This window comes from Lissotriton helveticus, chromosome 3_1 (assembly GCF_964261635.1).
Source record: "Lissotriton helveticus chromosome 3_1, aLisHel1.1, whole genome shotgun sequence".
Taxonomy (NCBI): Eukaryota; Metazoa; Chordata; class Amphibia; order Caudata; family Salamandridae; genus Lissotriton; species Lissotriton helveticus.
In genome coordinates this window covers 669,652,169-669,674,444 of record NC_136061.1, presented here as the reverse complement: position 1 = coordinate 669,674,444, position 22,276 = coordinate 669,652,169, and the positions used below count along the sequence as shown (strand labels likewise).

The 22,276-nt window shown below is 44.3% G+C and overlaps 1 protein-coding gene across 3 annotated transcripts in view; it reads left to right on the top strand.

The window, feature by feature from the left end:
• The window catches only part of TRIT1 (tRNA isopentenyltransferase 1), a 130,191-nt gene extending 108,227 nt beyond the window's left edge, over positions 1-21,964 (top strand). For 2 of the 3 annotated variants that reach the window (XM_078680785.1, XM_078680786.1), the window contains 3 exons: positions 15,808-15,917; positions 17,001-17,118; positions 20,640-21,964. In XM_078680785.1, the coding sequence (XP_078536911.1) occupies positions 15,808-15,917; positions 17,001-17,118; positions 20,640-20,857 (446 nt within the window). In that variant the 3' untranslated portion in view covers positions 20,858-21,964. The remainder of the gene's footprint in view (positions 1-15,807; positions 15,918-17,000; positions 17,119-20,639) is intronic. The other variant, XM_078680787.1, reaches the window with a different exon arrangement.
• The last annotated feature ends 312 nt before the right edge of the window (positions 21,965-22,276 follow it).

Here is a 22,276-nt window from a genome sequence, read left to right as displayed (position 1 = left end):
GTTTTCTTCAACTTTTTATGGGTTTACTGCATGTTTGATTTCATTGCATTGTGGGAGAGGTGTGGCGCCGTGGCCAGGGCGACTGACGCTAGAATCTGGGGATCACGGCTTGATCCCCAGCTCCGGCGGCAGGCTAGCCCAGCACCATGTGACTCTGGGCAATAGCTCGCTTAATCTTCCCGACGGCCCCAGCGCCTAGAGACCCTTACGGGTGATTGTTCGCGCTTTACAAATGTGGATTATTATTATTACATCACGCACTGATGGTAGAGAGCGAGGTATACTGAACCTGTAGTAAAAGACTTGTACAGGGCTTCACCTTACAAATAGTGTGTGCAGTTGAGACCTGATATAATGCATAACTGAAATCGCTGCATTAAATAATGAATGTCTGCAGTAAGGTAGTTCCCCACCTGAGTGCCAGCCAGGACAAGACCACCCTATCCCTATTGCCGCATACCCAATGCAATCCTGCCTGCACTTCTATCTCAGCTGTTCCAACTCACTTAGTCATTAAGCATATCTTTTGATATTCTCCCAGGCTTAAGGCTTCACACTCATTGAAACCCACTTCAACTCCTGGTTTTCATGAAGCCTGTCCATTTAGTACAAGACCAATATGTTGTTTATTAGCCCTTGACGGACAGCTTTTTCTATACTACATTACGCTATTGCTCGCCTGTTTTGTTTTTTACGTCATCGTCCTTATGAGCTGGAGGTCTGTTTTTCACTCCAGATCATAATTTATTTGTTCCACAGCTCTTGTATGGGTGGCCATAATAAAGTGAGAAACGTGCAGTTGACGGATTTCCATCATTAAGCTAATTTAATGGAGCTGTGGGGTGACCACTGGTGGCCTCCAGAGTTGGGTCCCACTCTGATCCCGGTATCGGAAGTGAAAAATCTGGGGATATGGCTGGATGCGGGCCTCTCTTTTATAGGCCATACGAAAAGAACTGCGGCCTGCTGTTTCGGTCTTCTGAGGGGCTTGAGACCTGTTCTCAAGTTCTTTGACGCCCCGACCAGGCAGCTGGTGATCCAGGCCACTATCATCTCTCGCCTGGATTATGCCAGCTCTCTCCTGGCTGGGGCCAATCAGGCTGAACTAACCCGATTACAACGGGTTCAGAATGCTGCGGCGAGGGCGATCGTCGGCTTACCAAGATTTTGCTCAGTGACAGGTGTCCTTCGCTCCCTACACTGGCTTCCGGTTAGGAAGCGTATTCTCTTTAAAGTCCTGTGCCTCGCTTTTAAAATCTTGAGAGGTACAGGCCCGGAAATCCTGTCGAATTGTCTGTCTTTCTATGTTCCTGCCCGTTGCCTCCGCTCCCAAGGTCTGGCCCTTGCGGTGGTTCCCAGATTCAGGCTTAGCCGCATGGGAGGCCGCTCGTTTCGGGTACTGGCTGCGTCAGCATGGAACTCCTTGCCTGTTGAAATCCGCTTGCTTGAGGACCTTCTGACTTTCCGGAAGGCGATAAAAACCTTCCTGTTTTAGTTGTCTTTGTCCCTGCTCCTGTTTTAGCTGTTTATTTGCCTCTTTTTACTTCCCGTTGTGTTACGAGCTACCTTGTCTTTGCGCCGGGACGCTCCTTGGCTGGAGTCGCTGCGCGCACAATAAATAGACGTAACATAACATAACATAACATAACATAAAGTAATGTGATAATACCACAATCCTGAAATGCTTTAACACTGCATTACATCACAGAAATATATTGGCAGATTACCACCAGCAAAATGATGGTGGTAGGTACATGCACTTAATTTTACACGTGCACGTTACTCCAGGGCACGAGTCGGGGTACCACGCGGGTGGACGGCATCCCCCCACTTATTTCCGAGGGTTTTTCAGGGTGGACGCCGTCCACCCTGCTAAATCAAAACCGCGTCCAGCATTACAAACGGCAGTCCCGCCCACCTGCAACATGCCTTTCCAGCCTAAAGTCCTCTCAGTTTACAACCCAAACATCGCCCTTCCTTAAGACACTTTACACAGCAGCAAAGGAGGAAGGTTAAAGTCAGTCGTTCCTCACATCCTTAATACCGCCTCCTCCTCCTTTTCCTCAATACACTCCCCTGGGCCATCTCCCGGTTTCGTTTCCTCGGAAGCAAGGCGTTTCTGCCCGCGAGTTTACCCTTATGCGTCACAAGACCTACTTGTTTCGATTCCTCACGGCACTCGCTGTCACTCCGAGGCAGCCGGACAAAGCGCACCGAAGCAGCTCTTTAGACATAGGTACCAACTTATATACGTCCCTGGGTCCTCGGTCCCGAGCGCCTATGATGTTTCAGCTGAGGGAACCACCGACCCCCAGGCATTCCCCCCTCCCCCCCAGCAGCAGCAGTGTCTCAGCTGAAGTGCAGAGAGGACAGTGTGCAAATGAGCTGGGTGACCAAATGGCTCCAAGCATGGTGGACTGCGTCCCCCCACTTATTTTACCAGGGGGACGCTGGACTTCACTCTGAGGCCACTGGGACGAGATCGGAGCGCACCTTCCGTGACGTCACTTCCTGTCGTGACGTCACTTCCGGTGACAGCGTCCCCCCACTTCTCTTTTTAGGACTCGTGCCCTGCGTTACTCCCAGTATATGTTCCAAAAGCCATAAATCCAATGATAGCTCCACACATCTGCACTTGTTAGTTTTATGGTTTCCACTTTAGCCTTCTCTTTAGCAGAGCTCATTAAATTGTATTTTAAAAGTGTATAATTATTCTTGTTTAAATACCTGTGACTGAGCATTGTCTCTTATTGACTTTGCAAAGTCTGTTAGGGATTTTACTATTCATCACACCGCATCCCTACTTCTCCACACCTCCTTCTAGAGCCCCTTCGACCCTTTGCGGACTCTGTTCCTAAAATTATTGGCCAGTGGGGAGAACTTATAAAAAACTAGAGTACATGAAGACTTCCTCTTTACTTTTATGTCAAGATTGGTATTTCTCACATTGTGGGTCGAGAACAGATTTTTGGTGGGTCGTGAAAGTTCAAGCAATAAATAAAAATGCCTTCAATTCTTTATCTTGTCACATTTGCTGAGCTTCAAATACCGTGGTCAAATGTCTTCTGATAAATTGCTGCTTATTTTTAAACATGGGGATCGGTGTTTGCAAACTTCTCGCTTTACAGTCAGAGACAGAAAAGGAAAGTTAACTATGTGACAATCTACTGGGGTTCATGGAATGTGAAATGATGTAGGATGCCATTTTTTTGTAACACTTAAAATGTGAATACCTTTAATCAAACTATACACATTCAACAGTTAGGGAAGCAAAAATGTAGCTCATTTTTTTGTTATAATGAAGTGTAATGGAACCATGGATGTTAATAGGATTAAATTAATCAAGATGATTATCTTGGTGATGCACAGATGGTCAATATTAATCGAAAACCGATTTCCACACACAATTTGTGTGCTATACTGTTTTATCAGTAAAATTGTATGCCCAAATTTAGTGACCGTTTCAATGGGTAAGTGACAGTGTGCTACCATATGATGCTTTTGGTACATTAAAGACCGCCTGCCTCGTGTCCATTAAAGCTAAGTGTGTCGCTTAAGTTTGTTGTTCTAAAAATTAGGCTGTGGTTCTTAAAACTTGGGGTAGCACTCCTCTAGATAATACTCCTACATCTCTGCCAGAAATGTGTGCTCTTCCAGTCTCTTTGTTCTTCTATGGATCTTTCGTACTCCTAAATGTAGATCTGGAAACTGCGACTTCACTGTAGAACACTGCCTTAGGATCTTAGAATTATCTCCAATCATCTATCTTTCAGGAGGAAACTTTACTCACCTGATTAGTATGTAAATTCAGTTTTATATTTTCGCGTAGTCTGCATTTTGTTCTTCGTTCTAGCACTATGGGACCTTATGAAAAAAGAGAATTCGGACAAAAACTAATGTAACGTAACAAAATAAAACTGTCAGGGGCTACTTACAACAAAAAACATTGTGGGGAAATTATTTGATGCCACTCACTTAATACCCTGTGGTAGACCCTTTGCTCCCACTGCCTGGGATCCTAACTGGCCCTACTTTCTACCCACGCCACACCCTTTCCCGTCTAATATTCTTCATGTAACTCCACCTCCCACTGCCCTTGGGCCTCGACTCCTCCCCCGTACCCTCGGTCTCGACCCACTCCACTTCACCCTTGCTCCTCAAACCTTTGGCCACGGCCCTACAACCTCAAACACGATCCCAGTGTTTGTGTCGATAACTCTGCGTGTGTTCTGTGCTTGCAGTTCAGTCTGCGCACTTTGGCCTTCTTTCTACTGAGAAACCCGAGCCGCTCCCAGCAGCTGCCAGCCGAGGCGGCTGAGGCGGCAGGTGCAGAGCGCGCCAGGCCACGTGACTGCGCGCCCGGTGAGTCAGCTCTGTGCACAGGACAGGTGCAGCTCCAGACGTGTTTACGGAAGCGGCGCGCGCACCTGCCACCTTGAGAGAGAGAACACTCGCAACCAGGAATCCCCGAGAGATTACCTTCGATCAGTAGTCTTCATATGTTTTATCAAGGCCCCCCCAAAATTACAAACGTATTCCTCACAATTATACTACAGAATGAAAGCCTATTCTGTCAATGAACAAAAACTGACAAGCAGCACTGCTTATACATACCAATAGCTAGACGCTATACAAAACAGAAACCAAGCATTTGAAGTGACATCACGGGCTAGATAATCATTTATAAAAAATAGTCTAAAAGTAATATTTTGTTTCTTATAATACATTTCATTTGTGAAATTAAAAATAAATTGTAAGATAGGAATTTAGTGTGTGAGGGACTTTAGAGAGTTTAAAATACAATGTGACAAAACGATGATCTATCTTCTATTTTTTGTTGTTGTAATTGGCACACCTCACTAATTGACCCAGTCGTAAGTATGTGATTCTCAGCCAGTTCTCTTTTTTTAGCCAATTTCCCATTTTCAATTCGTTTTTTAAAAAAAACCCTTTTCAATATTGAGTACATATGACTGTTCTATCCCACCTCCCCGTTGCTGATGGAATTGAACGAAGTCATCTTGGAATCTACTTATTGCCCATAAAAATGCAGCTATGTCTTAATCTACAAGATCATGATCTTTGGTTGGCATTTTCAGCATGTCCCATTTAATGCAGGGCAGCAGAGTACTTACAATGTCATACACCAAAGTATTGCATTTGTGTCCCGCATAGCACATCAAACCTACATGGGGCAACCTCTACTCTTATAAACCACCATTTTTTCTTTTTTTTTATGTTAGTATTCTAAAAAATACCTAACTACATAAACATGCTTTCATATCTCTTGGTTTATATCTCAAATGACAAATCAGTTGGTTTATATCTTAAATGGCAAAGCAATAAACAGTGTAAGCTTCACTTGGAACAGCGTCAATTTAAAATCCCAAATTCAGAAACATGAAATGCATTAAAACAAATAACCATAGAAGTTTCTGGTCAAGATGTTCCTTCGCATAATATAGCAATCCGCGCCCCATTCATGTACGAGTATTCGTGTTGAGTGTTGTTTTGCATGCTGCAGTGTTCAAGATGCTTGGGTATAGTGACGCCAAGTGTAATGATAATCCGTGTACATTTCCACCTGTAGTGTAGACTAGAGTGGTGTTAGTGGCTGGGTTAGGCAGGGGCCATGCATCCTCGGCAGGTAGAGGGGAGATCATGCATGCTGGAAGGGCTACCAGGTGAGACAGGCTGACCAACAGCACTTTGAATAACGGGTATATTTAGCATACACGTGCACTATTAAAAGTGAAATGACAAGTCCCAAAATGCAACGGATTGGCTTAAGGTCTTACAAAATTCATAAGATTCGTTTGCAGCTATGAACATTTCACATTCCAAACACTGGAGTAATGCCCCCATATTCAATCTAAAAACGTGCAAATACCTGATTATGAATGTGCATTTGGCAGGTCTTTTACTCTGTAAATGTCCACAATATGCTCCTTTATCAAAATTGAGGGGATGAGGCAGTTTTCGGAGTATTTGAAGCCCCTTTTGACACTACTCCCTGGTAGTTTCTGCCTTTCAAAGGACATTGCTTTCAGTACAGAGTGGCTCAAAACCACTTTCTTTCACCAAATCACATCACTGCTTTTCAGCATGAAGCGCGTCTGCATTCCCGGGGACCGACCCAGTACTCTTCTTGTCCATAGACTTGTGCCCCTCCCCCCCTCCTTTGACATCCTACCCCACAATTTAAAGCCATTCCCTTAGAGTGAGTACCAGCGGCTACCGAGTCCCAGAGATCGAAAGTGACCGGAGACCAAGAGAGCACTCAGGGCTGAGGGTCTGTGTGATTAGAGGTGCTGGCACAGACAAAAAAATTGCTGTAGGCTAGAGTTTCTGTGGATGGAGACCCTGACTTTATTTCTTGGATTAAATAAGGGAAGGCGTGGGTATTAGGCAGAGTTTCTAGTCGTAGAGGTGGTCTTATACAGAGGAGTACCAAGGATTTTTTGAGACAGACTGGGGTCTTAAAGTCGTAAGGAGTAGAAAGTCCCCATACAGGTATTGACAACAGAGCAAGGACTACCCGAGGTTGAAGGCCCTGACCGTTGAGAACGAGCTAATGACCGAGGTTGAAGGTCCTCTGAACTAGAGAGAATTGGGGACCATAGAAGCCTTCAGATTGAAATCTCCAGGCTTAGAGTGCCCGGGCAGAAGAGTCCCTCTGGTTAGAGGTGCATGCAGACAGAGAATACACAGGAAGTAAAGTTACTGAGGACTGAGGTATCCACCTCATGCAAGAGTTCACTGACACTAAATGGCGTTATGGGTCTAAAGACTTGTATCATGCTGCCCATTCTTTCTGACCCTTGTATTGCACCGCCATCTCACCTCTCTTCTTTAATGCCTTCTCCAGCTCAGTCTGCTCATAAAATGGCATTTTAACTGTGACTGCTTCATTATATCCCAGTACCTGTACTTCATCTTGCAGTTCCCCCTCAGTCAGCATTTTTATGATGACTTCAACCCATTCCTCTCATTATATGGTGAGGTTAGCCTTGTCCACTCATTATATGGCAGTGTTCTTCAAATAGCAGCTAGAGCTTGAACTATTTGTTATATGGCCTCTGCAGCGAAGTCTCCTTGATTAATGCTTGCTGTCATTTTGGCCGATTAGAAGCTCCTCCTGAGTCCACTCATTAAAAACATACTCCAGTTTAGTCTGTGCTAGCTAAATCCCTTGTTCTAGGTTAGCTTAAACTTTGCGCTGTCTGTATATGGTGACTCTTTTGACTCTATTTGCTTAAGCTTGAGCTGCTCATTATGTGGTGGCTTAAGGTTAAGTTGGCTTTAGAGTTTTGCGGCTCCTTATAAGGTGGCTAAACCTCAACCTGCTTGTTATATGGTGGCTGAAGCTTAATCTACTCCATACTGGATGAGGCCTGCTCTGCTCACTCGATTTGTTCTGTTCTGTGGCACATCTCTCTTGGTCTACTTGTTAAATGGTGACTTCAAATCAGTGTGCTCTCATCTCAGTCTGTTATGGTGGCTGTAACTCAATCCATTTATTGTATTTTGACTTCAACTGCGTACTTTTGTCATATATCCGCTCCAGCCTAGTGCCTTCAGCTCAATCTGCATGTTTTACATTAACGTGTTTTTATCCTGTATTTCAAATCACACTTTTGTCGTTTATTAGAGCTATAAGTAACCAATTACATTCTTACCCGATTTAATTAAACCTACTTTTTCGGCCTCTGAAGGATGGAAGACCTGCAAGCCACCACAGATTATATTGCGGAGACTTTGTATCAAGGAACGTGTCATTTATATGGAGCTTCCAACTTGCGGTGCTCAAATTATGGTGACCCCCAGCCTAGTCGTCTTAATGCATCTTAATCACAGTCCACTCAGTACAGTGGCTTTGGCACATTTGGCAGTGACCGTGATTCGTTTTATGCCGGTTCCACCTTAGTCGGCTCGTATGGCACCTCCATCCTAGTTTGTTAGCATACGTTGGCTCCAACTCACCCTGCACATTATATATTGTGCTTCAGCTCAAGCAGCTTGTTATAGAGCCCTTCTGGTTCACTCATTCTATAAATACTTTGGGTCACTCTGCTTGTTATTTGGTGACACTAGTGGATGCAATGCATTTTATTGTGTGCTCCAACTCACCCATCTGTCTACGAGCCTTCTATCCATTTAGAACCCTATTGCAGCAGTCTTGTCAGATATTATGCTTCATAGTTGGGAGCTCCCATTTCACCCTCTTCTAAGAGTTTACACATCTTGGTAAAGGCCATTCGAGCTCTTTTCTTATCCCCCTTACCCACAGGTAAGACCGGTAAGGATACTCTTAATAGTTAAAGAAATTCCTTTTTATTTTAATCGATGTAAAAATGTTTTGAAAAAACACCCTCACGAAATAGTACAGCAACCTGGGAATGGTAATCATTTTAGAAATGGAGACCCTACCCATCGGAGGCATAAGTCAACATTAGTCTGCACCAGAAGGCAAGCGCCTCTGTAATCCTTTTTATCACCCTCCCAAGATTGCACCCATGAAGTCTATCCCGATACATTTGTATCCCCAAATATTTAAATGTTTGTTCAAAATCTGAGAGGGGTGTTCCGTGGGACCACACGGTCTATGCCCTCGACCTGTCCCAGAGAATAGGCATGCTTTGTCCCAGTTTATCTTCAGGCCAGACATTTCTCCAAAGTCCAAAGGTCTTAATCACCTCGGGAAGGGAAGCTGTTGTGTTACTTGGATAATTGAGGGTATAATATGAATACAACAATACCACAAGTGTACCATGACTGAGTTCAATTTCTTATCCCCCCATGCTTAGTTTGCTTGTCAAAGGTTCTATTGAAATTGCAAACAACTTGGTAAGAGTGAGCAGCTCGGAGTTCTCTCTTAATGGGCCATTGTTCAGAGGTAGTGCAACCGGTTTGGACTCTTGCTACTGGCAAGTGCATAAAAGATAGATCCATTTGGTTATAGTGTTTCCAAAGCCTATCTTTCTCAGCAACTTAAACCAGTAAAAGGAGCATATCAAATTGTTTTCTGATATCAACTGAGGCGACTGCAGGTACAGGATGCACCACTCTCATTCTCTGCCCCAACCACCCCCCTCCACACACACTTCCCCATCCCGGACCAAGTCAATGACCTGAAATAATTTCCACAAATTGATTTGTGTGTTTTTCTCATGTATAACCCAGGACTGGTTGGGGTGTATCCTGTTGGCAATTGTTTTGTTTAGTATTCTGTGTTCAGAAGTGAGAGCTGTCTATACAACCTAACGTCTAGCGGGTTTTCCCCCCCTATCATGGTGAACAACAATTGTTTCTATGGTGGAGGGGGCAGGAGCATCCCAGTTATTGTATGCTTTTGTGTACTTATCTGAAAGATCTGAAAGTTTGGGGTCTGTGTATTCTTATACATTCTATCAAACTTTTGGGGAAGTCCATCAAATCCCTCTGATTTTCCCTAGCCAGCTGGTCTGTTGCAGCCTTCATCTCTGCTGACGTCATCGTGTTGGTCCAGTTTTTTGATCTGTTCTTGAGTCCGCTGTATCAGAGAGATTATAAATCTGGTTTGCATGTGCTCAATGTGAGCATCAGAGGAGATGAGTTTAGACTTTTGTACTATGCCTTCTTGTGAATTTATCACGGTCACTGTTTAGCAATGTACTACTTGCAGTCTACCAGCCGGAGCCCATCTATCAGGCTGCTTTATTTCCTTTTGGCGGCCATCAAGTTTCCTGAGCCTTGTTGGTCATTGAAAATCCTCTTTTCTAACAAATGGATAGCATCTTCTGTTTCTTTTATTTATCTATTGAGCGTCAACCTTATCCCACAGGTAGTTTTACTTGAGCTACCCCTGATCACTACCTTGAAAGCATCCCATTCTGAAGACTGAATTGTGGCTGTGGCTTCCTTTTCTTTAAGGTTATGCTCTATGTATTGCCCAATTGTGGCCTTAAATGCGGTGCCTGTCATGGCATCCTTCAGCAGCCTCCATAGCGGCACTGCTGGTGACTCATAGCCCCACTCCAAAGATGTCAATCTAGATTTATCAGTTGAAGTAGATCTTTCTTCTCTGTGATAGTACTCTATGCTTCTTGACCAGAGTGCCCAACCCTCTCACCTTCCATGTAAGGTACTGATATTTATCAGACATCTAGTGCTGATTTTTGAGCTTTGTAAATATAGGTGCCCACTCTGCTGCTCTATGTACATTGGAATGACCCGAATGATCGGGCTGTCAATAGTCTTTAAAAACTTCCTAGCTGACCTCAACCGGACTCTATTTGTGACAGACCAACACACAACTTGGGCTCGACCCTCAATCTAATCATCTCCAATCCCAACTCCATTCTGCTGGAATCGATTGACCCTTGTGACTGGTCGGATCATCACTATATCAACTTCCTCATCTTTGAATGAAAGAACACCAAAAGATTCCAACCCATGAAACCGAAACACTGGAAAAGATCGCTGCAAGCTTGAATGAGCTCATATTCCGTTGCAATCGGTCCCTGCTTCCTCCTGCGTGCATGTCCGATGTCTACAAACTCACTGAGCACTACAACAACTCCATGTTGAAAGCTCTGGATTCAATTGCTCCCCTCAACTAAAAAGAAAGTCCAACAAAGATTCCAAACCATGGTTCAATGACAGCTTAAACTCAAACGGACACAACCTGAGACTAGCAGAAATGCTCTTGGAGATCCTCTCCATCTAATGAACTCCTTATGCTTTTGAGATTGAGAAGCAGTCTGAACAACAAACACATCAAAACTAGGAAAGCGACCTTCTTCAGAAGCCAACTGGACAGAGCCAAAAATAGTCGCAAAATGCCGTTTGATCAGATTAAACTACAATCTAATAATAGTACCAACCAATCACCACTCCTCTCCAGTCCACAACCAAACTGCGAGGACGTTGCCGCCTTCTACCTTTAAAAGTCTAACAATATTGAACCTTATCTAAGGTCTGCCCTGATCGATCTATCACTCTCACCCGACTCCCCCCTATCCTCGCAGCCCCATATTGTTCCATGTCTCTCCCCTAAAAACAATTCCTTCTGGAGTCAATTCTCACCCTTCAACGACACATCCATTTTCAACATTCTATCTACACTGAAACCTTTAAATCACTTCAGTGATCCCCTTCCCTCCAACTTCTTTAAAGAAATGGTAAGGTCTCTATTCCCACTCTGGACCAAGGTTATTAGTGCCTCCCTACTTCAAGGTGAGATCCCCGACTGCTTCAAGTCTGGTCTGGTTTCGTCTATTCTCAAAAATCCTATGGTGGACCCAGAAGATTTGAAAAACTTCCGACCAATCACAAACAACCCTACTCAGGCAAAACTCCTTGATAAAAGTTTATGAACAACTGTGCACCACATTGAGGAATTCCAACATCTTGATCATTCCAATCGGGCTTCCGACTTGGCCAGAGCATCGAAATAGCCATCACCCAAATAGTTGTCAACACTCTTACAATGCTTGACCAAAACGAATCCTGCCTATTAATCCTACTCAAACTTTCATCTGCTTTTGACACTGTCAAATAGGACAATATCATAAGCCTTCTGGAACGTAGGATAGGGCTCTCCGGCTCAGTACTAAAATGGTTTGCCTCTTTTCTCTATAACCGAACTCTGTGTTAAAACCAATCAAACCCTACCCAATTCCAGTCCTTGCACTCTGGGAGTTCCCCAAGGATCCTCTCTATCACCCACACTTTTCAACCTATTCATTGAACCTCTTACTGAAATCCTTAAAGCATCTAACATCCAATATCCCATGTATGCGGATGACACCCAGTTGTATATGAACATTTCTTCTCCTGACTATATCAAGACACTCAATGGAACCCTGCCCAAAACCCAAAACTGGTTAACCTTTAACCATCTCTAACTCAACGTCCTCAAAACGGATTTCCTCCTTATCTTACCACCCAAGCAAGCCCTCATCGTGGAGAAATATATGAAAAATCTCTCTGCTCTCAACTGCACACCACACATCATCGACTCTACAAGATCTTTGGGAATAGTGCTGGATAAGAACTTGAACATGCAGGATCTTATAAGCGCATCTACCAAAGGTGCGAACTTCCAACTGAGCATCCTAAGGAAATTAAAACTCTTCCTTCCCCCTGATGACTTCAAATCTGCTGTGCAAGCATTAGTCATCTCACGACTGTGCAACCCTCTGCGGTCTACCGAGGTACAGACTGGCCCCTCTGAGGGAGTCACTGAATGCTGCTGCCAGGCAAGCGGGCTCCAAGAAAACCTACCACATTTCCCCGGATTTGAAATCCCTAAATTGGCTACCTTTCGAGGCAAGGATTCAACTAAAACTTGCCTGCATGACCCACCAAGCACTTCATTTCAACTCTCCTCTGTACCTTGCAAATAAGCTAGAAATGTAGGGCGGTGCCCGTTCCTCAAGGAGCTCCAGTACCTTGTGGCTTAAACTAAAGAAATGTTAGAAAATGAAAACTTACAATTGATCTTTCTCTGGTATTGCCCCGAGAATCTGGAACTCCCTACCTGCGGAAACTAGACTGATTCCATCAACACTGTCCTTCGAAATGGAAGTGAAAGCTTTACTGATGAGTATCTTTCTGAGTTAGAAGTCTAGTCTCTGCCTTTCGTCATACCAGCCTAGATCTGATGGGTTCTCAGAGCTCAACGGCATGCTCCTCCTCATCTAGTGTCACAACGGCTCTTGCTTTATTCTACTCACATGTTCTTCTGCCTTCCTTGTCATGCACCGCTGCTTACTTATGATACTTTGCAATGGCATGGTTCATATACCTTCCTTTATTATATAATTATGTACCTGTTGTTGTTTGTGTATATTGCTGCTTTTCTGCCACAATTGTCTCCTCTATGTGTTTCACAACTCTTCCGTAAAGCGCTTTGACACCCTCTAGGGTCATGTTCGTGCTATGCAAAACCTGTTCAAATAAATAAATGTATCAGACCTGTTATCTCTGGTTGCAAATCAGTGTATGTTGCATTGTTTGGTTGTGTGTAGTCTGGCTTGCAAAATTCTCGGGCCCTTGGTGAAGGTAAATAAAACACCTTTACCTTAACAACTGCCAAGTTTAATGATAACTAGAAACGCATGCATTTTTATAATTTGCATTGCACAAGTTCCTTCATGGGTGGTGTATGTATGGTGAGATCCTGGGCCCCTGGATAAATGCCTGCCATGCAGAAGTGTAAAACCCCTCCTCTTTTGTTTTATTCCCGCAGATTGCTGGGTCTTACATTAATATTTTGTCCATATGGAGTACACTCTTTGAGCTTTGTCGTATCATACCATTTCATCAGAGGTCATTGGAGTGATATGGGGGCCCTGGCTTAGTTTATTTCATCACTGTCATCAGGATTCAACATTCCACTATTTCCCACTGACTCTTGATTGCTGTCCATTAGAGTCAAATGGGTGCCCCTCAGGCCTGCCATATTCTCCACCATTTGTACTCTTTCTTTGACAGTCGTCTGTTTGGTTGGTTTACCATATGCAGGGCGATTGGTTTTCTGTCGCTGTCTTCTTTGGGTGTTGGCAGGTCCTCGGCAGGGGCACCATTATCTTCCAGCCACTTTTAAGCATCTTCTGTAGTTTAAAATTTGTTTGTGTTATTTGCCTATACAGCTTTGAGTTCCTCCAGGGAACATCAATGAGTAGATGAGGCCCAGTTGTCGTAACTTCCATTTGATCTTTGTAAAGGATATGCTTCTTGCGTTGCATGGTTTTTATGTAGTCTTGGAAGATATGCATTTTATTCACATTGATCTTCCAGGGTCCATGTGGACAAGCCACCTGTAGGATGGCCGCTGAGGGCATATGCCTGGGAACTTTGTGGGCCCTCTCCACTGTAAATGTTTACCAAAGAGACCCATCGTCAGATTTAGTTATCAGCCATTCCTCCAAAAATAGTTCTGAGCAGTGTCGTTTTTTGTTTCAGGTAGTCCTGTTATTTTAATATTTCACCTTGGATGGCCTTCTGCGACATGAATCCTATTTGAATATTCTTTACAGTGTACATGAGGTTTTCTTTCATTTGAGCTTAAAGTTCCAGAACAGAGATTTTTATTACAGGGAACCTGGATTTATACCTACTATGACAGTTTGTAGGGAATCAGCTGGGAGATTGCACACATCAATTTGCAACCAAGTCTTTCCTGATTTAAATGGTGCAGTGCACCTATTTAATCGCCAGTGAAACTGTTAAAGTTGCCGGAGTACTTCTACAGAGAGTTCTAAAGTCATTTAATGGGATCTCTGCTTTTGTCGCAATCTGCCTCTTTTAATGGCGGGTGATGTTTGGTTGGGTTTTGTGGTCTCCCCGTTTTGGGTTTCATGTTGAGACTAAGTGACTTCTCCTGTTAGTATTTTCAGCTCCACCACCACTTTCCAGGTAGTCCCAGCCACCCTGAAGAGGAGGCATATCCTCTCCAAGTCTCTGAAAGTAGCGAACCATGGGCCGCAGCAGGAGTGGGCTTCAACTGCAGCCCCGCACCGTAGCTGGTATGTAGTCTCGGTTGTAGTATGTCCCATCACCTGTTGGTAGAAGTGTTTGCTACCTCGAGTCCAATCTGTGTCCGTGATTGATGACCTAGCAGGCACTGTATAGCATATCTACGCGGTGTGCCATTTGGCACGATTTATACAAAGGGCTCAGGCCGGTCCCCATCATTTGTCGGGGACACCAGTTCCTTTCCCGTCTTTTGTACATCTAGTGAATAACCACGGCTCAACAGTCACCACCACAGTCCCCACCACTCACCCACCCCTCACCTGGGGAAGAAACTCTTATCAGTTGCTCAACACAGAGCACTTTCCCAGCAATTAGTGGGGGTTGCGGAGGCCCAGTCCTCCAGTAAAGATTGCTAGTTTTACCTTTTTGGGCTGTCTTCCCCTCAGCAGGGCCACAGTCACCACCACTTCTTGAGCCAGACACATGGAGCCCTTCTGGCATTATTAACTGGCCCCTAGCACTCCTGCTGGTTCCATGGAGCACCTGTGGGACTTACAGGTGTGACCAGCTATGTGTATTCGACGCTCGCTTCTCATTTTTTTTGCCGTCTGTCCTCCAGCAGGCTGTCACTGTGCTGCACAAGGGCCCGCCCCTTCTCATTCTGGCTGGTTGCCATCTTGAATCCAGGCATGACCCCCCCCCCCCTCCCTCCAAATCATCGGGAGTATATCTTGGCATCAAGCAGCTCTGCCAGCAAATTCGGCTCCGCCTGACCTTCACACTCCTCCTATAATAATGGGAGTGCAGATGGGAGCGTTTTCTCCCCTTGCATGTCAGGATAACTGGTGATTCAAGGTTACGGACCCAGGAGCACAGGAACATGTGTCCTGCACCATCTTATGTTCAGTCATGCCTCATTATTTGAGATATAACCGAATTGCAGATTTTTGTTTGCTGCTCTAACACAATCCGAACTTACAGTAATGATCCAGTGTAGTGTTTGCTATCCGGCACTACAGCTGTTAGCCTTTTGTATCGTGACTCCCAAGTAACCCCTGCACAGTCCCTTCAATGTATAGTATTTTCAGGTCAGTCAAAGTGTTATATCGCGGCTCCAGCTCATCTTGTGTGCTTTAGTTTGCTTTAACCCAGTACACCTGTTAACGCACGCTCTAGGTCAGCCTAAGCTTAAAATTACGGCCCCAGCTCACTTCAACTCAGTCTTCCTTGTGATTCGAGGTTAGTCCTCAAAAAATATTACTTTTCCCACCCCCTCTGCTCTTTGTTTTGCAGCAGTCACGCTGTTGCATAAGGTGCATACTAATGTCTTCACTTGTGTTCTAGGCCCAGGACCCAATGTTCCCCCTGTGTATGGTTTGGAGGTGAAAGACATCACTGACTGGGAGGAGTCTGTCCTGAAACCAGCCCTGCAGATCGTCAGCAGCTTCCTGCAGGTATCGAATATATCCAGTGATTAGCTTCACATTAGACCCTATTTGCCACTTTCATCCAAAAGCATAGCTCCACCACATAATTGGGTGCCAATGAGCTTGCCATATCATGAGCTGTAACAAAAAGTTCAAGGACCCCAGCGCACACTGGAAGGATTGCACACAGGTTCAGTGAGGCAGATTAGACCCATATTTAAATGCTACTATATACACAACCATGCAGCACATAACATCCAAATGAACACGTTAGACCGACATGCATGGGACATAGCTCTGAGGCACAATTTGTTTGAATTTCGCAAAGCTCACAAAAGCACTTTACTCTCAATCAGACAATAAATATATCACTCCATGATAACACTTACCACTCCAAACCAGCACCACAGTCTGTCAGGTTAATGTGGGCACTAACAAGATACAGTTCTTTTAATTTCTTCAGACACATACTCCAAGCCAGGCAATATCTCCTCAATGCCTGAACACTCTCAGATGTAATGTGGCACATTGATAAAAGCCTCTGGCTATACACACCAAACAGTAACTTACATGTAACTGGTGTGCTATCAAACCTGTACACAAACCAGAATACCGCAGTATTGATTTTCTAACTCTTACTCTCAGATGAAGAAAACGAACACTTGCCTGAGACAGATTTCTCGACACCAGGCCATAAGGGCCTGAAATCCGACAGGCCTGGAGAGGCCGCACCAATGGCATAACGCTTGATATACAAAGGTCTTCACATGTTTACCTTGCATATAGTGAGATCACCTGGTAGGGTTATTTATGTTTAGTGTCTGGCCAGCAAATATCAAGAGCACTTTTCACATCTGCATGTCTGCCTTAAGAATCACATCATCAGGTAGTAGGCTCCAGCTGCATGTCTGCACTGCTGGCAATAAGATAGTTTGTGCAGCTGTGTATTGGTTCGGTGTCTGCCCTGCAGTGAGACCACCATGCTGGTCTGTGGAGGAGCGCTTCCAAGGCCTGACCCGCTATACCATAGTATTTTCTCTTCTTGTAGCCCATACTCTCTTAATGCTTTCTGCATTTGCTGAAATTGTTCATGTTGTGCTGCTTCCCCAGGATAAGGAGCCGGCAGCACAGCCTCTGAGGATTGATGGTGAAACAAACGAGAACCGCCGCAGTCACCACAAATGTGAGCTCTGCAACCGGATTATCATCGGTGACCGTGAGTGGGAAGGTAAGATCTGCTGGGTTCTCTAGTGGAGAGAGACACTCGGGAGGAGATGTTTCTTTTGAGGGTGTAATGATGGCACAATTACTAGAGAGTTGCGAGGGATTGCTTTGTATCTCAAGGTCGGCTGCTGCTTACTGGCTGTGATATGTAAGTATCTTCCTAGACAGTCTGAATGATACACAAGTATGTCATACAATGGCCTAGTAAATGCAATGTCAAGCAAACATCACTATTGTAAAAAGTTTATAGATTTATTGTTGATAGTGTTTTTCTAAAAAAAAGGAGATTTATACCAAATATTTGTATCACAAAATACAGTACATATAATGTTCAGTCATAATGTGCAACATACATAAATTCATATAAAAAACTTTAAAAAGCAGTGCATATACAAAGTCTTATTTTAGAGGGTGTGGCGAGATTAAAAATAATTCCCGTAGGCTCTCTACATTCCCCTACAACGCACAAGAGATTGTGAGTGTGTTCAACGACTTTGCAACTTTTTTTTTTTTTAGCACAACGCTTTGAGTGAAATGGTTTCCACTAAAGATTAAGGCAGTCCATTACCAAAAAGGGTGGGGTCCCTTTCTTCCTTCTCTAGGTCACTTCCAATGTGCCAAGTGTCAATAAAGAGCGGGGATTCCAATAGGATGCCTCTGTCACACTGCTCTGACCTACACTGCAGGTCAGTGGTAACAAACACAAGCTTTATCCCTTTTCTCTTTGCGGTGAGAGGGTACACCTTCCAAAAAGGCACCCAAGTCCTGGAGTACAAAAAGTGGAGTTTGACCTCTCCTGTTTTATGGCGGTCGGTCCAAAAGTCACCCAAAGTGTCAATATAGAAAGTACTGACAGCCAGACAGTTTCTTACTGTATTAGACTGGAGTTCAGAGAATGTCACTCTTCTAAAGCACAGCAGAATAAATCTATCCAAATTAAAGTTTAGACACCCATGAGGATTTCAGAGGTAGAAATCAGAGTGCCCATTATGCATTCAAACCAGCCTGTCAAAGATAACCTGTCCCTCTCGCCTTGGGTCAAGGTGTTACTTTCGATGGTAGCTTACTGGCCCGGGTTCGACCCCGATCAGCGCAGCTCACCCGTCGATGATGAGCACAACTCATTGTGGTAGGGATACTATGAGCGCTTGTTGAGAATTTGTGAATGCGAATTTGTGCCCTGCCTCTTCGCATTTACGCACTTCCACGTGTTGCTCTTATTACAATCCTTACCACGAAGATGTGGTTTCACTTTCACACGTGCTGCAGTAGCTGCTGTCCTGTGCTGCAGCCCTCTCTCTCTCTCTCTCTCTGTGATACTGCTGTACCCTCTTCCACGCCTAGTCTTCCACCGTTGGCTCTTTGCGGCCTTTCATATCTTGTAGCTGTCTTATTTGCCCCTTATGTATTTTAGCTGTCTTATCTGTCCGTTTGAAGACCTTGAGTGAGGTACAGCAGAAACGAGCCATACCTGGGTGAATAATTAACGACACTCTCTGTACCATAAATAGGCAGTTTACACACCTCTCCAACAAACCCACATAGCGTACTGAAAACCCAGGGGCTGATAATGAATTCAAACGATCCACCATCGCGTGCTTGCCCCGATGGAGGCCCCGTGCTCACTGTGCCACACAACTCAAACTGCCCCCTACTGACAAGGCCCAAGGAGGCTAAATCTGGTCTAGGGTTGCTTGGGTTCCAGATTGGAGGGACCAGGGCTGATTTGCATATGTCAGATTTCCTGCTGAAGAGGGATGGTGGGGGAAAATTGTCGTCTGGACTGCGGCCCGATTAACAGACTCTATTCAGCCATCACTTTTTTTGTGATTTACTCACTTTAGAATTCAACTACTTATCTTTGTAGATATACATACCAATCTCTTTCTACAACTTGCGTATTATTTTTTAGGGGCTTTTTTGTTACGGGTTTTAGCTCGAATTGCGTACTGTATCAGCGAATATAATTCTTGGATTGTACTAAGCCTGGTGCAGTTCGTGTGTAGTCTTCCAGACATTCAGATTCTTGACATTTTCTACTGAAATGATTTATTTTGTCATTATTCGTGTAAATTGTGCCATGAAATGTACTCGGTTTCTGAGTTTTCTGGAATTTGTGGTGCTATCAGTCCAAATGTGTAGACAGTCCGAGCAATAACATAAAAGTTCAACACCAATTTAGTTGGTCAGCAGGGTATCCCCCTGAGACGCTGATGTTACTATCTAGAAAAGTGTTCACCTGTAACCTGAAAGCGGCCACTGAAGTTGTACCCAGTCGCCTCGGCCCAATGACCAGCAGGGAGACGCTGATGTTACTATCTAGCAAAGTGTTCACCTGTAACCTGAAAGCGGCCACTGCGGTTGTACACAGTCGCTTGGGCCCAATGACCTAAGTCGACCTGAAATGTTTTTCAAACATTGCCATTAATTAGGTCTTTTTCAGTAACCAAGTTCACAAACTATTGCTACAGTGTACGGATGATGCAAAAATAGTCAGCACAAACAGTAAATAGTTTAAAAAATCTAAAACTTTGATTAATAATTACAGTAAATGTCCTGCACCTCTACTATTGAGATATCGACAACTTTGTTGGGCGGTTTTTAGAGATGCGGTGGAAATTATTTCAAGAATGATGGTTACATTTATGCCCGCACATGTCAGATGTTCGGCAGTGAAAAGGAGGACAGTTAGAATAATGCAGAATAAAGCATAAAGAATAAAGCAAATTGTTTTCACTCTGAGAAACCTAGTTTGGGAATATGGCATGCTGCTTGAAAGTTTTAATGTGGACTGTCACTTGGTTAAGCACCAACTTTGAGTTGTTTCTAATCGAGTGTGCATTAAGATTTTGCAGCACTCTAGATTCCAGTCTGTATTCCAGTACTTAGATGTGTAAATGCCTTGTGGATGTAATCGATTGCATCCTGCAGAAGGTGCTAGGGTTTCACTTTTTTTCTTTTTTCACTCGTAAATGCAGACAGAAATAATCTATTTTCAAGACTGTATTTATTTGTAAAAATGGGAAAAAAACTGGTATTTTCATAGCGGCACAATCTGCCACCAAGCCTTTTAGGCCAATAGTTGTGCATATTGACTGCAGAGAGCTGTCCTCGCATGCAGACTGGGTACCCTTGTCATTGTGCCTTTACTCTTTGGTCTCGCTAGCAGCATCCACCACTCACTCCATCGAAGCAGGACCGACCCACTATTTGTGCCTTGTAAAGTATTAATGATTGTGAGTGATTTGTTTAACAAAAAACTATAATCTACTAAGTTGTGCTTGCTTGTGAACCCATTAGGGGCCACTGGTGTATATTTTTACCTCCTGCCTCTGCAGCGTTCCCTGTGCAGGTGGTGATCTCCCTATATAGCTTCTGCACTACTATGCTTCTGCTTCTCTTCCTAGGCATATGTTCTGCTTCCAGAATGTCTGCGCTTTGGTTTTCTCGCTCCTGCCTCTGAGCATGTGCCTGTTATTCTGCATCTTTCAAACAGGTAATGGGTTTCCTCTCTTCCCCCTCCAGCCCATATTAAGTCAAAGTCTCACCGCCACCATCTCAAAAAGAGACCGAGGGACCTTGGAGCTGTGGAAATGCAAGACCATCCTAAACTGACACACAGGGACGACCTCACAACAGAGGCCGGAGACCGTGTTGTACTGACAGCTGAATATGACCTTACACAAACGGACAGAGAAAACCCTGTACCAGTGGCTGGCAATGACCTGGCATCAACCGTATGACGTCCTCTCAATCTGACAGCCAGAGACTTCACACTGATGACCTGCAGATCAACTCAAACAGACCAGCAAAGATCTGCTTTGGCTAATTCCTGGAGACGGTTTCTCACAAATGGGTATTGGCCACCTTGGAAAGATGACGCACATGCATTCACACAGAACAGGCACAGACCACAGGAGAGTGGCAACTATAGGAGTCAAAAGTGGAATGGATTGTGAGTTTATGAAGCAGAGTGGTAAAGGCGTACCTTCTGGTAGAGCTGTTGTGGGAGTCTGTCAGTGACGTTGTGAACAAGCTCTACTCTCAACCCTAGTGTCTGGTATCTCCTCAGCATTATGCTGTAGTAGTCTGTGTGCCTGTGGCATGTTGGGTCTAGTGAAAGTACCAATGACCTTCTTTTCAGAGTGGCAGGGAGAGTGTCTCCTCAGTTTGGTGGTGAGCATCTCTCAGTCAGATATGATGAGTCGTTCCCTTCAGAGCAATAATGAAGGATCTCCTTGCAAAGCAGCAGTGGGGGTGGGTCTCCTCTAAATGCGACAGCAAGTCGTTCCCCTGTCAGAAGGATTGTAGGAAATGTCTCCTCTGAGTGTTAGAAGGGGTGCCTCCTTTCAAGAGCAATATTGGGGGAACACTGAGGCAGATGGAGCATGTGGGGTGGGGTTGCGTGTAGCATCTCCTCTCATTATTTGTATTTTATTGCAGTAAAGTGGATTTGCTTTGATCTCAGTTGGGGACATATGCTTTTGCTTGTTTGGCGCTCGCTCTAAAGAGCAGAACAGGGTATCTTAAAGCGAAACTTCCCGAGTCATCTTGTGCACATTTGCACATATCTGTATGAACAGAATGAAAACCACAATTTTAATGGAAAACCATGGGATTGAAAGTGTTGTTTTTATATTATTATTAAGAGTCAGAAGGCAGTTATTAAAATTATCCTTGCTTTTGGGCAGATTTTGACCTCCTAAGTGTGATTCCAGAATGTTCCTCAGACTTTCCTCTGCACAGCCGTGGACTATGATCCATATGCACTCTACTACAAATTTGATAATGCAAAGTTGCTGGCACCCAATAACAGACCAGTCATAAAGAGAACCATTAACAGCCTTCTATTTTGTTTCTTGTTGTTTTTTTTTACTCAGCTGTTTTATTTGATCAAAGTGTAGGCCCTTCTCCCATTTTACAGGTTCATTCTGTTTGTATGTAAATGTATACATGTTTTATAGCTGTGGACTGCATGTGGAGATTTGTTTATTGGAACTCGGCAAGGAGCCCATTACAGACTCTTTAGGCGTGAGGAGAGCAACTAAGGCCTGCCTCATACTATTCTCATCAGGCCTGTTGTTTTTTTTTTTGGTGAGAGGCTGCACCAAATGATTGGATTCTAGCTGTTCCCTTACTCTGGGGTGGGATGCCCTAATGCT